This window comes from Urocampus carinirostris, chromosome 9 (assembly GCF_059441175.1).
Source record: "Urocampus carinirostris isolate Australia breed hairy pipefish chromosome 9, RoL_Ucar_1.0, whole genome shotgun sequence".
Classification (NCBI taxonomy): domain Eukaryota; kingdom Metazoa; phylum Chordata; class Actinopteri; order Syngnathiformes; family Syngnathidae; genus Urocampus; species Urocampus carinirostris.
Window position 1 is genome coordinate 8,627,120 of NC_142357.1, and position 14,662 is coordinate 8,641,781.

The following is a 14,662-nucleotide window of genomic DNA, read 5'->3' on the forward strand; positions in this document are numbered from 1 at the left end:
AATGTCATTTTGTTTATTTTATTTAGTTTCTTGGTTGTCAATTTATTTAAAAATGCATCAATATCGCAAGGGCAAACGAATACTTCCCAAAAGAAGCAATACCAAATCATTTACATATCAGCCTAATCCTCTGGCGCATGCGTGTAGTAAATTGAATTCACATGCAAAGTAACGTTTTGGAGTGCTTGTGGGTGCGGTGGTATTCGTGCGTATATTTGCAAACCAGGTGCAAAACATTCACTTTTCTTTCTGGAGTTGTGCAGACTGAACAACACTAACAAGCATGAAGGCGCTAACTTCACCAAAGCTTCACAGGGACAGAAGGGTAAGATTCTCGTGAGAAAAGAAATACTTAAGAAAAGTGTTTTTTCAGCAATACAGTATTTGATTCATATTTCATTTGAAGGTGTCCAAGCCCGTGATTGAGAAACGCAGACGGGAGCGGATCAATCGCAGTTTGGAAACGCTAAGAGTTATAATGTTGGAAAACACACAAAATGAGGTACAGCACACACCTTTCATTCAATTCAAAATAATCGTCTAGGTCTTGGCTCCAGTTTTGGACCAAATAAATATGTTCGGTCATCACTATTAATCGTTTTTGTTGTGGCTGTTTACAACCAGTTTCTATTTCTGATTTTATTGAATTTTGTTCTTGTTGTCTTGAAAAATATGGACTATAATTGTTCAAAGTAATATTATCGACCAGTTGAACGATTGTTAAACTATATATGTATGTTTTACTAAAATATTTATAGAAAAGTATTAGTGAGGTATGTTCTACTAGTAAATTGAAATTGACGAAAAAAATCACCACAATAAATGACAGAAAGACAATTAAAATTTCTAAAAAAGGAGAAAAGAATTAAACTAAAATGCACTGAAATGTATGAAAAACTGAAAAACACTGGAAAGTATACAAAGAAAAGCCAGTGAAAAGTGGGAAGAAGGGTACTGAAACAGAACTAATTGGTATGCAAAAGAACCGAAATGCATGAAAAACTACTGAAAGGTATGTAGAAGTACTGAAGAGTAGTAAAAAGTCCATATTACATAACGACTGAAGAATGACCCAAAATAAAAACCTCAACAAAAAACAGCGCCTAACTGAACCCTTTTCCTCTTTTTTTTTAGAGGCTAAACAACCCAAAAGTAGAGAAAGCGGAAATCCTGGAGAGTGTGGTAAAATTCTTGAAGACAAACCACAAGGACGAACGGGCTCAGAATCCGCTGAAGTCTGTTTTGGAACCCAATGTTCCCCAGCAGGGACAGCTGTACTACCAAGATGGCATGAGTGATTGTCTCCAAAGGATCCATCGCTATACAGCCAGTGACTCAAACCCAGGGTCCCACCGGCACGATTCAGGAATCGCACCGACACACGTCCAATCTCCATACCCGGAACGTCTGCGCCATAACAGAATCACACATGACGTCCCCCATCAATATGCGGCAAACACAGTGACCGATTTTCAGTTTTGGAACAACGGGAAAACATTCTCCGGAGCACAGAGTCCGCACCCCGTTTGGAGGCCCTGGCCACAGTGATGAATTTTTGTGTGGAGCAGACTGCATTTATATTCTATTATTATCTTTGAGGTTCCAGCAGGGCATGGCTAATTGTTATTTTTTTAGTGAGAGATACTCCTCTTATACAGACAAGTCATTCACACTTCTAGATGAAGACATTTGCACAAATTAAACTTTGTTTTGCCTTTTCTTTTTTCCATTTTCTGATTTTTTTTCCATGTATATTTTTATCTTTTGTATTTAGATTGGGATGTTTAGACCCACTAACAGTCATGCAGGTCATAAAATGTAAAAGTAGTTTTCACATAAGACAATCTTTAACTGGCATGGTAATGAAGGATTGGCCAGCTTTTTTCATGTAGTGGACATTCACGCATTATCTACAAATCCATGGTGGACCAAATTTTTATTGTAGAACACAATTTGTTGATTTTTTTTTTTCGGAGCCGAAGTCCAAGGAGACGTGTTTATAAGTTGAATCGGATAAAGTGACATGATGTACGGTATTTAAAATGATTGCAAAATGATATGCAGTACATTTTTTAAAACAATGATACAACTTTTTAAAAGGCATTGCTTTTGTTCTGAATATGTAAATTCACTCGGGAGTTTGCATGTTCTCTCCTGTCTGAGCGGGTATCTCTGGCACTCAAATGTCCCCTCACATCCTCAAACAGGTACGGCAGGTTGATTGGTGACTCCAAATTGTCCTTTTGTGTGACTCCAAATTGTGCATGGTTTGTATGCGTCCCTTCATTGGCTGACAATCAGTCCCGGGTGACCTTTACTCATTCTCCAAGTCAGCTTAACGGTGCAGTGTGTTCTATTTGACCACTAGATGTCACTGTATGGTGTAATGCAACCAAAACCAAGTGCTAGAAATTACAAGGAGGAATACAAACTGAATACTCAAAGTGACCAAAACGCACAATTTTACTTTATATTTTCCTCCAGTCTTTGTGAGGTTATTTTTTACCAATAGGATGTGCTAAATGATATACACCTTCTCTTGAATTTTACTTGAACAAAAGATCGTAATTTTCTTTTTTCAATGAAATGTTTGGTCATTAAAAGTAGACAAGGCCTAATTAAATATTTTGATTGTAAAATCAGCACGCTACATAGGCCATGTTTCTAATGAGCAATGCAAATCTTGTATTTAATGTATTTTAAAACTTATTTGAGTAAAATTAATGTTAATACAGTTTTTGTCTGCTGATTGAACATTCAGACAACAGCAGTGATAAGTCTAGCGAGCAACGTGATGCATGTCCGTGTTGGCGTGTATCGATGCATTAAAATTCCTTGAACTTTCCCACTAATGTTTTCTGCGTTAGACTACAGCTTTTATCCCCTTTAAAAAAGGCCTACCTATTAAAAAGTTCACAATCATTTTTTTTTATAATCAAGCAATAGAATAAATCTTGACTTGAGAATAGCATTTTAGTCAATGGCTGTTTTTACATGGAGTTTTTAAAATTGAAAATCCCATTGAAATTGCAATACTGGTCTGAAAAACCATAAGTAGTTTTTTTCCCGAAGCTGTGCAGCCCTATTGGATCCCTTCACCACTAGGGTCAAATGGGCAACATTTCCTGTGGTGTGTCTGGGGCAAGTACAGTACAATCCCTCTCCAGGCCAAAACACATTCATACATATATATATATATATATATATATATATATCCATCATCTGCACCGCTTATCCTCAGTAGGGTCACAGGGGTGCTTGAGCCCATCCCAGCTATCTTCAGGCAGTGCGCAGAGGACACAGAGACCAATAACTCACGCACTCATTCTCACCAAAGGACAATTCAGACCGGCCAATTAACCTGACATGCATGTTTTTGGAATGTGGGAGGAAACCCACGCAAGCACGGGGAGAACATGCAAACTTCGCACAGGAATGTTCGATCTCATGACCTCAGAACTCTGCCACACACGCGATAACCACTGCGCCGCCATGCATATATAATATATTCTATCCAGCTACCAGCCGTCTTGTGCGGAATTTGCATGTTCTCCCCGTGCTTACGTGAATTTCTTCTGGTTTTCCTACCACATTCCAAAAACATGCATGTCAGGTTAATCGGCCGGTCGAAATTGTCCCTAAGTCTGAATGAGCGAGTGAATTGTCTGTCCCTGTGTGCCCTGCGATTGGCTGGCAACCAGTTCAGGGTGTTTCCTGCCCACTGCTCGAAAACAGCTGGGATGGAGACAAATGTTTGACAAAGTTTCGTACATACAAATATGCATAGGTTTCCTCCGGGCACTCAGGTTTCTCCCACATTTCAAAGACATGCATTTTTAGGTTGATTGGCCGCTCCAAATTGTTCCTAGGTGTGAATGAGCGAGCGAGTTGTCTGTCCCTGTGTGACCTGCGATTGGCTGGAAACCAGTTCAGGGTGTCCCCTGCCCACTGCCCGATGATTGCTGGGATGGGCTCCAGCACCCCCGCGACCTTACTGAGGATAAGCGGTGCAGCTAACGAGATGAGACATACAAATATTGTGCAGGATGACATGTGCTACTCTTTAATGTCAAAGGGTTTGCATGTATGCACGATGATATTGCTAACTTAACAACAACCATACGAAGCTACAAGTTGTTGCCAAAAAATCTACATAATTTAAGCATAAAAGGCTTAGGGGAGGGAGTGTCGGTTTATTCTGCGATTGTTTTTTTCTTCCTTTATTTTTAACTAACGCTGATACTGACTACGAATTGACTACGTGATTAATCGATTAAATAACGCATAACTGTCGGCATTTGCGGTGTATGTAATGCATGGTTTCAAACTGTTGTGTATCAAATAGCCCAAGTCGGCACAATCTAAGGACAATTGAAACAGTTGGATACCTGTTAACGCCCATTGTCGTCTTCTTTTAAAGATGAAAGCGCTGAGACATCAATATTTGCATCTAAATGGGTCATCCATACGGAGCAAACAAAGGAATGCCAATAGCCAGGCACAATGAATGCGTGCGAATTTTCACAAACAAAGGAGCAGCTGGTTGAAAAATTCTTTATTTCGTGACTTTTCATCTGACTAATTACCAGCTAATTTCTGCCTTAAAATATTTAGAGGTCACTATAGATACTATTGTACGTTTCAAAATGTCATTTCTTTGTTTATTAATTACTCTTTTGTGCGGCGAGATTCTGTTTTTTTGTTTTTACTTTGAATATGTCTTCCATGCAATGAAAAAAAGACCAAATAATTGGCTCAGTGCACAGTAAAAATCATTCGAGTGTTACAGTTTTAGAATAACTTTAAAAGAAGTATACAATAAAATGAAAGAAAATGTTATCGAGTATATAGTATATACAAAAGGAAAAAAACTATATGAATAGTCTGTGTTGTTGTACAATTTTATTTTATTCTTTATTGTATATTATTTTTACAATACAGTTAAATGAAATATGTACACTAAAGTTAAAAAGTTAGGGTCGCTTGGAAAATTGCATTCTTTAAAGAAAGCAAAATTTGAATTCTTTTTTTTTTTCTCAAAAATTGTTTTATTTCTAAAATGTCAATGTCTCGACGATAGTTTATATTCATTTAATAAAAACGTGACTTTCCACTGAAAATACAGAACTGTCAGGGTGACCCCAAACTTTTGAAAAGTAATGTACATACAATAAGGAAAATAACATATGGTAAAGTCTGTGTTGCTTATGTCCAAAAATATTTTCCTTTTTATGTACATATTTGATGTTATTTTATTGCATCCTTGTTTCAAACACATTAAAAAACATTCTAAACTGGGGTTGCAAAGAAAACTTCGATGGGATTTTATGTTAATGACAATAAAGACAATCCTGACTCCTGAATCTCTCTCGAAAAGCACAATTTCCTTGCATTTTACTTCAGTGAATGGAGGCGTTAGTTGTGCATGACCAGGATTGTCATTCATTTACGGATTAAAACTCCTGCAGGAAAGGAGCATCAATGAAGGAATAGGATTAGTTTTTTAGTGAGGGGCATCTGCTTCCCAAAAAGCAGATTAAACATCATTATATTGTCTCTGTAAAAACATGAAGGGGGATTAGGCGGACTAAGCTTGAGGAAACCAGTTCAAAAGACACTTAAAGAAAAGAAAGGTTGCAAATACTTTGCGGGCATTTTACACGCACTAAATGACGCGCCCAGTTTTGGTCGCTCCTTTGCAAAATGGATTTAAATTGCTATTCTTAGGTCATCAAACGCAAGATGTGCATCTTGACGTAAAAATATCACAATTATTGCGTTGATAACAACGCTCCCCTTCCTGATGGTAACATTATTTGGTTTGTGTCAAATGGCCGCGTGAGATCGCTCGCACCCACGCGCCACGGACCTCGCAGCCTCGTGCGCACCAATGGCGCAAGTGTCAACTTCACACGCGTGGCGTAAAAGGAAACCTTTCCCGTGTGTTTTACGGGAATGTTTCCATGTCACGGGTGCCCCTGTTGTGGCAGCTGCCAGGGATGTAAAACAAACTATTCAGAGAAGCCAGCTCGAACCCTGACCTAAGTGACAAAAGAGGTTTAGTCAAGAAAAGTATACTGTTCAGAACACTGTGTATTGTTTGGTAAACTCATGATGTAGTTTTTAATATATCGCAATCAGCTGGATCAGCTTTTAGGACATGATTTGCAAACTACAGCCCTGGGGCCACATAGGGCCTATCAGACGTTTTGGCCGCCAAACAAAAATGGTAAAATAACAAACCGTGCTAGCAAAACGGTTCACGAATCCCTTAACCACTTGGTTCATTGCATGGGGCACCGCATCCTATGGTGTGTTTTGGAAAAGTACAGCTGGACAACGCCCATCCCCTTTCCAGGATGTTTAGAGGTTAGGGTTTGCTCCCCCTCATGAAACACAAATAGTACTGGTTTCGTTCCAAAATCTTGATTATCACATGCTTAGTAGTTCAGTGGTTAGTACAATCGCCTAACACACGAAAGATCCCTGATGCATCACAGGAAATGGTGCCTCTACGATCTAAGCAGTTGAGGGATCCAACCAACCAACAATATGCATTGCGGTTCAAATCATGGCTCCTCAAGAAAGGCTTTGCAGGATATCACATTGGTAGAGTGGAGTTAGAGGGTGGATGCAGAAGGAGGGAGGAGACTTCGGATTCAAATTAAAACAGAGTTAAAAGACTGCAAGGATTGTCCCCCCAGGTGTCCCCGATAAGCAGGTAGGCGCCTTACATGGCTGTCGTCGCTATCAGTGTGCAAGTGTGTGTGTGTGAATAGGTAAATGTGAAGCACATTGTAAAGCACTTTGGGAGGTCTTTAGTGACTTGAAATACACTATGTAAATGCAGACCATATCCCATTGCACCTTGCACATGTAAATGAAAACGGGAAAACTGGAGGGCTTCATGTTGTTGTTTTTTTTTTTCTTCAAGCATTGCCGAAGTAACTGAAACAAGACTCTGTATCAAAATATTCAAACAATGAAACAGAGGAATCGGCCATCTTTTTTATCCTTGCCCTATTTAATCAGCTGCCTCGGCGAGTTTTAGTTTATTCTTGCGATCTAGCTGAAGTGCTTTAGGGCAATTTATACATAGAGTGGAACCTCGGTTTTTGAACGCCTCTCAGTTTGAACAAATCGGTTCTCGACCAAAAATTTCGAGAAATTCTTGCTTCGCTTTTTGTTCAAAAAAATCGGAGTTCGAACGCCGGTATGCTAGGGTGCGATGCTGAGCGGCGTACGGGTGTAGATTGCCCCCACGCCTCGTGAAGAACTGTTATGACGTGAGCGCGCACTTCTTTTTGCTTTCGCTTTAGATATCGGTAAACGGAGTGGTTTAGCCCCTAATTATGCCTCCGAAGAAGGTCGGTGCAAGCAGCAAAGTTGCTACAGGTGAAAAAAGAAGGGTAGTGCGTACAACTATTGCATTTAAGAAATAAATAATAGCAAGATAAGAAGGTGTGCGAGTTTCCCTTCTTTCGAGGGAATAGAGCATGACTTCTGCAGACCTTCACAAAGGTAAGAAATCCTATTCATAATTATTTTCTTTATCCTTTAACCGCTCACCACTTTTTGTGGCGACCCGGATGCTAAATGATGTGTAAACGACCTGATTTTTTTTAGTTGTACACGTTCATGTTAGCGTAATCTTTCGTACGGAAGATTACGCTAACGCGAACGTACGATTAGCCTGGGTTAGCTTCATGTTTACGTTCATGGTAAGCATTCACGGTGTTGGAACGGATTAAAACAATTTTACATTACTTTTAATAGGAAAATCCTTTTTCGGTGATCTAACAAATCGGTTTTCGATCAGGGTTCTGGAACGGATTATGGTCGAGAACCGAGGTTCCACTGTACAACTTTGTCAGACATGCTTAAATGGTGATACATCTAACATTTATTAAGAGAAAAGCAGTAAAACATTTTTAAATGTACTCACACGTTAAACATGGGAAACATATGTGCAAAAATACATTCAGATGCTAATTTATTTTCTATATATTTAAAGGTTGTCATTGTGTGTCTTGTCTTATAACAATTCCAGTGCAGAATGTGTGTTTTGTGCCCTTTGAAGGGGGCAAATAATTTTCACTGCACTATGTGTGCCTTTAAAACATAAAATGAACAACTGACTGAAGCCAGAAAATGCAATCCACTACCGTTACACTCAGAGAACATAACGCTAAACAAGCACACACACGACTGTAAAATATATATATATATATATATATATATATCTTCTCTAGGTTTAGAACTATGGGTATTTATATTTTATTTATCAACTTTTTGGAATAATTTTCCTGCTAAAAGTCTTTGGACTATTTTTCAATGAATAATTGCTCTGATTCACTTAGAACTCCAAATGCTACTTTGTAAGTATTTTGCCTGTATATTCTGATATTCTTTCTATCTTTATTTTCTCTTTTAGGTCTTTTTCATTTGTTCTTTCTGGAGGGTCACATCTAAACTCGTGATTAATGACAATGAAGACAATTTGAATTCTAAAAAGCCAAAGCAAGGGCGTTCTAAACCCTTCAGTTGAATAAAAACAAGCATGAAATGTGGATAATATAACCAATTGTTGAAACATTTCCATGAAAAAAAACGTTTATTATTAATTAGAAACAGAGGAGATGCAACAGTACGGTTGCATTGTGAAGACAGGTGGATGTCCATCCCATCTTCTCATCACATGATATGAGTGCATGTCTCTGTGAGGTGTGTGGGTTTGCGTGTATCGATACATTAAAATTCCTTAAACTTTCCCAGGAGCGAGGCCTTGTGCTTTCTGATATTCTTGCTGTAAACTAGACAGAAGCTGTCGGTGCTGGTCGGACTTCTTCTCCAAGTCTTTTAGTAGTGTGTCATACCGCTGACTGAAACAGAAATGGAAACAAAGACAAATTTAAAAAACTTGAACAACATATAGGGTCAGAAATTGGTTCCGAACCACAGTAAGACAACGATGTCCAACACATCATGGTAAATGACTGCGCTGCAACTTTGTTTACCAATATGTTTGTTTTGGCAAAATGATTCCCTATGTATTGTGATCTATCACCACATTTTGAAACGTTGAAAAGTTTGCACATATGCATTGAATCCAGTTGACAGTATATTTATTCCTCTTACTCTGATAATGGCATCTCTTCGCTAAAACCGTGAACAAGTAGTTAACGTATTTAATGAGAAAATATCTTGTAATTACCCTTGAGTTTTGTTAAAAAAATGCTGGTTCAGACTGATTTGATCATGCATGGACTTGCTCCCTCATATCCTTCAGATTTGATTTCCCCCTATGTTCCGGTCCGGAGCCTTCGCTCTGAAAACACTGGTCTACACGTGATCCAAAGAGCCAAGAAGAGATACGCAGGTTCGAGAGCGTTCTCCATTCGGGCCCTGGTGCTGTGAAATGCTCTGCCCCCTGAGATTCAATCTGAAACTTCAATGGAACTGTTTAAATCTAGGTTTAAAACACATTTCTATTCTACAGCATATGAATAACCTATATTTTATGTTGACAATATCTGTGTATTATTCATCATTTCAACATCCATTGCGGTCTGGTCATCCTGGAAGGGGGGTTACCTCATATGCAGTCCCTTCTCAAGGTTTCTTCACTTTCCTCATGTTGAGGTTTTTGAGTTTTTCCTTAGCCTTTTTGTAGGTTTAAGATCAGGGGATGGTGTAATAATAGTCCGTGCTTTGCAATAATCTGTGCTCTGTGCAGCCCTTCGAGACTCTTTGTGATCAAGGGCTATACAAATAAACATGACTTGACTCGTCTAAGTGCCGGGCTTAAACATTGGCAGAAATGCTCTGGCGCCATCTAGTGGAGTATTGGCGTAAGTGTTATATAATTTGCTGGCATTAACAGAATCCGTAAAAAATGTAAGTGCATCAATCTACCTAAAAACACAATTTCTCGACCACCTGACCAGTTGGATCAAAGTTATTTTTAAAAGCAATCCAACCTCAGGACCTTTCTTTTCTTACTTGTTCAAAAGTGATTCCATGGTGCATCTCTCTGGCGTATGGATATATGTTGTGAATGGGTGAAGAGCTTTGATAATTAACTCTTTCAGAGGGCTGTCAATCTCATTTTAGCTCAGAGGCCACATGGTAAGAAAAACACTACCACGGTGGCCGGACTATTAAATTAAAGGTATAAAAGGTGTGCCTTAACTGTAGGGCTGAGGCTTTTTCAGAGTCTCACAATTGAATTATGATTATGGTTCAGGGTAAAAGATAAAAAAAACAATTATTGAGGGTTTTTTATTCCCTGAATATTTTTTTGTAATTCCTTTGAGCCTACGACATTTTCACAACAGAAGCTACAGTTGATAGGTGGATAGAAGTGTAGGGGAATTGCCTAAGTTTATGAGTTGGGCAGAAATACCATTTGTCATTAGAATCATGTAACTATACAAGGAGCGCACATTATGTACAAAGAAAACGTAGCAGAACATGAACGTAATAACTTACATTTCCCCATTAATGTATTCCAGTCGTTTTGTCACAGTTGTTTTGGCCTCGTCCAGGTCTTGTTTGACCAAAACAGGGCCAATCAATTTGTATACCGTATTGGCACTGTCTAAGATATCAAGTTCCTAAAAGCAGAGAAATACAGCCATATGTTCAGGTTATTTTGGGGAAATACACACAGAAAAGCTTATTTGATTCAAAAGAATTCTGTAAGGATTGTGCATGTCGGGTACAAAAAACATAGAAACTTGTTTTTAAAATTAAGCATGTAAAAATTTGATGATTTAGTTAAAATTAAATCTTTATTATAAATATATAAAAGCAAGTAAGCATCAACTCCCAATAAATATTCGTACACAGCAGACACTCATCATCTCAGGGGAATCAAAGTCCAATACGTAAGTACAACATTGAAGAGCCATTGTGCCAATCAGAGTTGTATTCATTGATGGAATGAGTTGGATGATGACCTTTAAATACCCTTAATTAATATTAAAAAAAATAAAAAGTGTAGATTTTGACAAATATTCTAAAAACATTTTACAGCAAGAGTTTGTTTTAGTATTCGATGGTATATGTGTTGGCAGTAAAAATGCAGCCTAATATGTATTTTATTTTGGGGTGGGTTTTGTTTTTGATTTTTTAATATGACTTGCCTGCAAGATAAATTGTAATTGATGTAGGTACTTCAGTTTGTTTCCTACTCCCTTCAGACACATTGATATGCATTTCCCTGTAATAACTCAACATTAGAAAATCTGTATACAAGAAAAGCATAGTAATCTGCAAGAGACTGTTACCAGAGATATGCTTCAGTGCGTTTGGCAGGGGCTGGACGACCTGTTTGGTAGTATGCTTTTGTCTCAGACGGTGTCCACATCGAACATTTCTGAAAGTGTTCACATAATTCCTTATGCTTTTGAATTTCTCATTAAGATTTGGAAGAATACATTTTAAGACCTTCAAAATTACAATTTTTTTAATTTAATCTGCATTAAACATATTCTTTCTGTGATATTTAAACCTAAAATCAATGTTTTTGAAAGAACCTTTATTATTAGCTTATTGTATTCTACACCTGATTGTATTCAATTGTTTTTTTTCCCTTTCGTTAAGCGATTGTTGATGTTGATTTTGTGCTGTGCCCGAATAAAAAATCCACAAACAAACAATGTGCAGTTTAGGGGTCACCAACCTTCTTGAAGATGAGAGCTTATTTTTTTTATTGATTGGTGCAAAGGGCCATCATTTTGATATAAATTTGTAAAATAAAAACATACGTTATGCTGTTGTTATCAGGTTTTAATTATTACAATTCAACCACTAAAACATCAAGTCAGTTAGAAATTTACTAGAAAATTGCATTGACCCATCAGTGTTGAGCTATCTTAAGAACCTGTCCACAGGTTGCTTAGGTGTTCTAATGGGCTACCTGGTGTCTATGGGCACCATGTTGGAGACCTTAGAATAGTTTGTCACACTAACAACACAATTGGCCACAACATTTTTAGGACTTTGAAAGAAAAAAAACCCGGTCAATTAAGAGTATGGCTGCATCAATTGGTCAACGATGTTGACAAAACACGATAATAGTAATAGGCGACAATGAATTCTATCGTTGACTATTGTTGCCAGACACGTTTCTCCAACAGTGTGAGGCATCTGTACATGAATAGAATCTCTGCTGAGATTTGCTTATTGCTATACACATAAACATGACTTGATTGTCACACAGAAATGACAACGTCAACATCAAGTATGCCTACCAAAACATCTAAAGTTTGGGAGTATTTTATCCTGCCTATGGCGACTACTCGTAAAGTTTACGAAGCAGACATTGCATATCATGGCAGTACCTTGGTGTTGCTTGAACATTTAAAGAGAACAGACGGTTGAACAAAACACAGTCTGACTCGCCTCTGTAAGATTCAGGTAACATTTAAGCCCATATAGTTTTGATGACATGCAATGTTCATTTTATAAACTTATTATTTGCCATAAAAGGAAGCTATGCCTGACAAACCATTTTGAAATCAAATGCACGCAATCAGAAAAACAAACATCAGTTATTAAAATGTTAAAAATGACAAATGTCAGATCATGAAAGTGTTGGATTAGACTGTTGCGAATCGTTAGGTACTTTTGTTGGATTTTGCAGTTGACATCCGACTTTACATCACAAAATGACACATTTGCTTTATTTATCGCTCTACTTAAATGAGCCTGTTCTTGGTTTAAAATGGTTAAAAAATGCTTACTTGATTTTAATTCATTGTTTTTTTGCCTGACCAGGTGGAAACATTTGTTGGCCTGAAGAGGGCCACCAGGCTGTACTTGGCCAAGACACACCACAAGACATAGTGCCTCTACGGCCCGAGTGACTGAGGAATAACCAAACCCTAAAAAATAGAGCTTTAATCATGGATTTATGTATCTACGGATCAAGCACTGTGTCTAACTGGTTTAAGATAGGACATTTGTATTTATTTTTGTAGGAATTTGCACTACGTTGAATAAAATATGTATTTTTAATTGTTCCATGGTTTCTTGTGTTTATTATGATTTGACGCATTATGGAAACAACTCAAGCTCATGATTATCAGATTATTTGACTAATTGTTTCAATGGTCGGCATCTAGTCCGATACTAAAACAGTCGTTAGTTGTAGCCCTAACCAAGAGGAGAATTGCTTAAGTTAAGTTAATAAGTTAGGCAGAAATTCTGTTTCCTTTTAGTCATCTGCACAATGATCGGTTGACTGACTAGGGCACTTGTGCAGATTTCTATGGAAAGATTTTTTTTTGGTCTGAACAAATTTATTGACACTAATAACAGCAAACAAACAATGTGAGGTTTGGACAACCCTTCTCGATAATCTAAACAGCAATCAAGCATATTCACAATTTCGTTATATAACATCCGTCCAATCCAAAATCGATGATTTGGGAAAATAACTATATTTAACAAAAGAGTGAGTTAGACTCTTATGCTATCAGTCAAGTGTGATATTATTCCATGCGTGCAATCAAGCATGGTTCTTTATGACGTACCTCTTTCACAATGTTGTTCTCTGCGAGCTGCGTTTCCAGCTTCTGTCGGGCTGACATGCTCTTGCTAACGTCTAAACACCAAAGAGCACACCAATAAAGTAAGTAAATAGCAAGTGAGCACTTCATTAATAACCGGGGGAGCAAATCAATATACACAATACTGATAGCAAAGAATAGCTAGCAAGTCATAGTATGCAATAACACTCGCAACGCTACTTCAAGCACGTACCTTTTTGCATCTGGGTATATTTTTCGAGCTCAGAGTTAAGTTTCTTTTGAATGGCCTCTGCCATGTTGGAATTTGGGACGTTACTACAATTGATAAATAAATAAATCAATGTTTAAAGAAAAGTTAGCATGTGCAGAATGTAGACAGGAGTACCGGAAGAGGTGGTGGTTGGAACCGGAGATTCTTCTTCGGTGCATTAGTAATGCGTGACAATTACCGATGAGGCCCATTATCGTCATCTACAGACTGAATGTGAATAAACATTATATTATTATTAACCAGTCAGCCCGAGCCGTAAAAAAAATCCCAATTTTATCTTTGCAAAAACACGTTATTGTTCAGTAAAACACCAGTGGACGACTAAGGGTTTATACAATGCTTGTCAGAAGAAAAACACTTTATATAGAAAATTAAATGAACTAAGAATCAAGGAAGCCGAATCCCAATATAAAACGTGTCTATTAAGAGCTAGGGGGGAAAATATAACAATTTATGACATAAGAATAAAAACAATATTAAATGTATTTGGGGAATATTAATCACTATAATAAAATGTAATAAAGTAATAGCCAACTATTTCATTGACAAGAACAGTGAAAATTATCATTCAAATCGAATTGTGGAGAATTTTGAGGTTGTTTTTTTTTGTAAATGTTGGACCGGAACTAGCTGCAAGATGGGGTTTAACAGAACTCTATTGAGAATTCACTTAGTTACTGTTCCATTCACATACCTGTCAACCTGTACGGTTTTGCCGTACAAGATACGTGTTATTTGCATTTTCAATCGAGTACGACGTACAAGGAAATCTGTACGGAAAAACGCAAATTTATCAATCGCTTGCGTCTGCCGCCTGGGGATTTCCCATCATGCATCATTCCGGAAAAAAAAC

At 37.7% G+C, this 14,662-nt stretch overlaps 2 protein-coding genes across 2 annotated transcripts; one reads left to right on the forward strand and one right to left on the reverse strand.

Annotated features, from left to right (window-relative positions):
- The first annotated feature begins 169 nt into the window (after nt 1–169).
- On the forward strand, nt 170–1,720 carry LOC148359246 (transcription factor HES-7.1-like). The gene is made up of 3 exons (XM_088344013.1): nt 170–325; nt 407–502; nt 1,135–1,720. The coding sequence occupies exons 1-3, from the start codon at nt 284–286 to the stop codon at nt 1,546–1,548; spliced, it is 552 nt and encodes a 183-aa protein (XP_088200139.1). The 5' UTR covers nt 170–283; the 3' UTR covers nt 1,549–1,720.
- Nucleotides 1,721–8,595: 6,875 nt separating this feature from the next.
- On the reverse strand, nt 8,596–14,618 carry pfdn6 (prefoldin subunit 6). Its single transcript, XM_088344454.1, has 6 exons — nt 14,504–14,618; nt 13,924–14,016; nt 13,771–13,853; nt 13,542–13,612; nt 10,492–10,616; nt 8,596–8,882 (listed from the first exon to the last, which is right to left on the reverse strand). Exons 2-6 carry the CDS (start codon nt 14,007–14,009, stop codon nt 8,762–8,764), a joined length of 486 nt encoding a protein of 161 aa, XP_088200580.1. The 5' UTR covers nt 14,010–14,016; nt 14,504–14,618; the 3' UTR covers nt 8,596–8,761.
- Between the last annotated feature and the right edge of the window lie 44 nt (nt 14,619–14,662).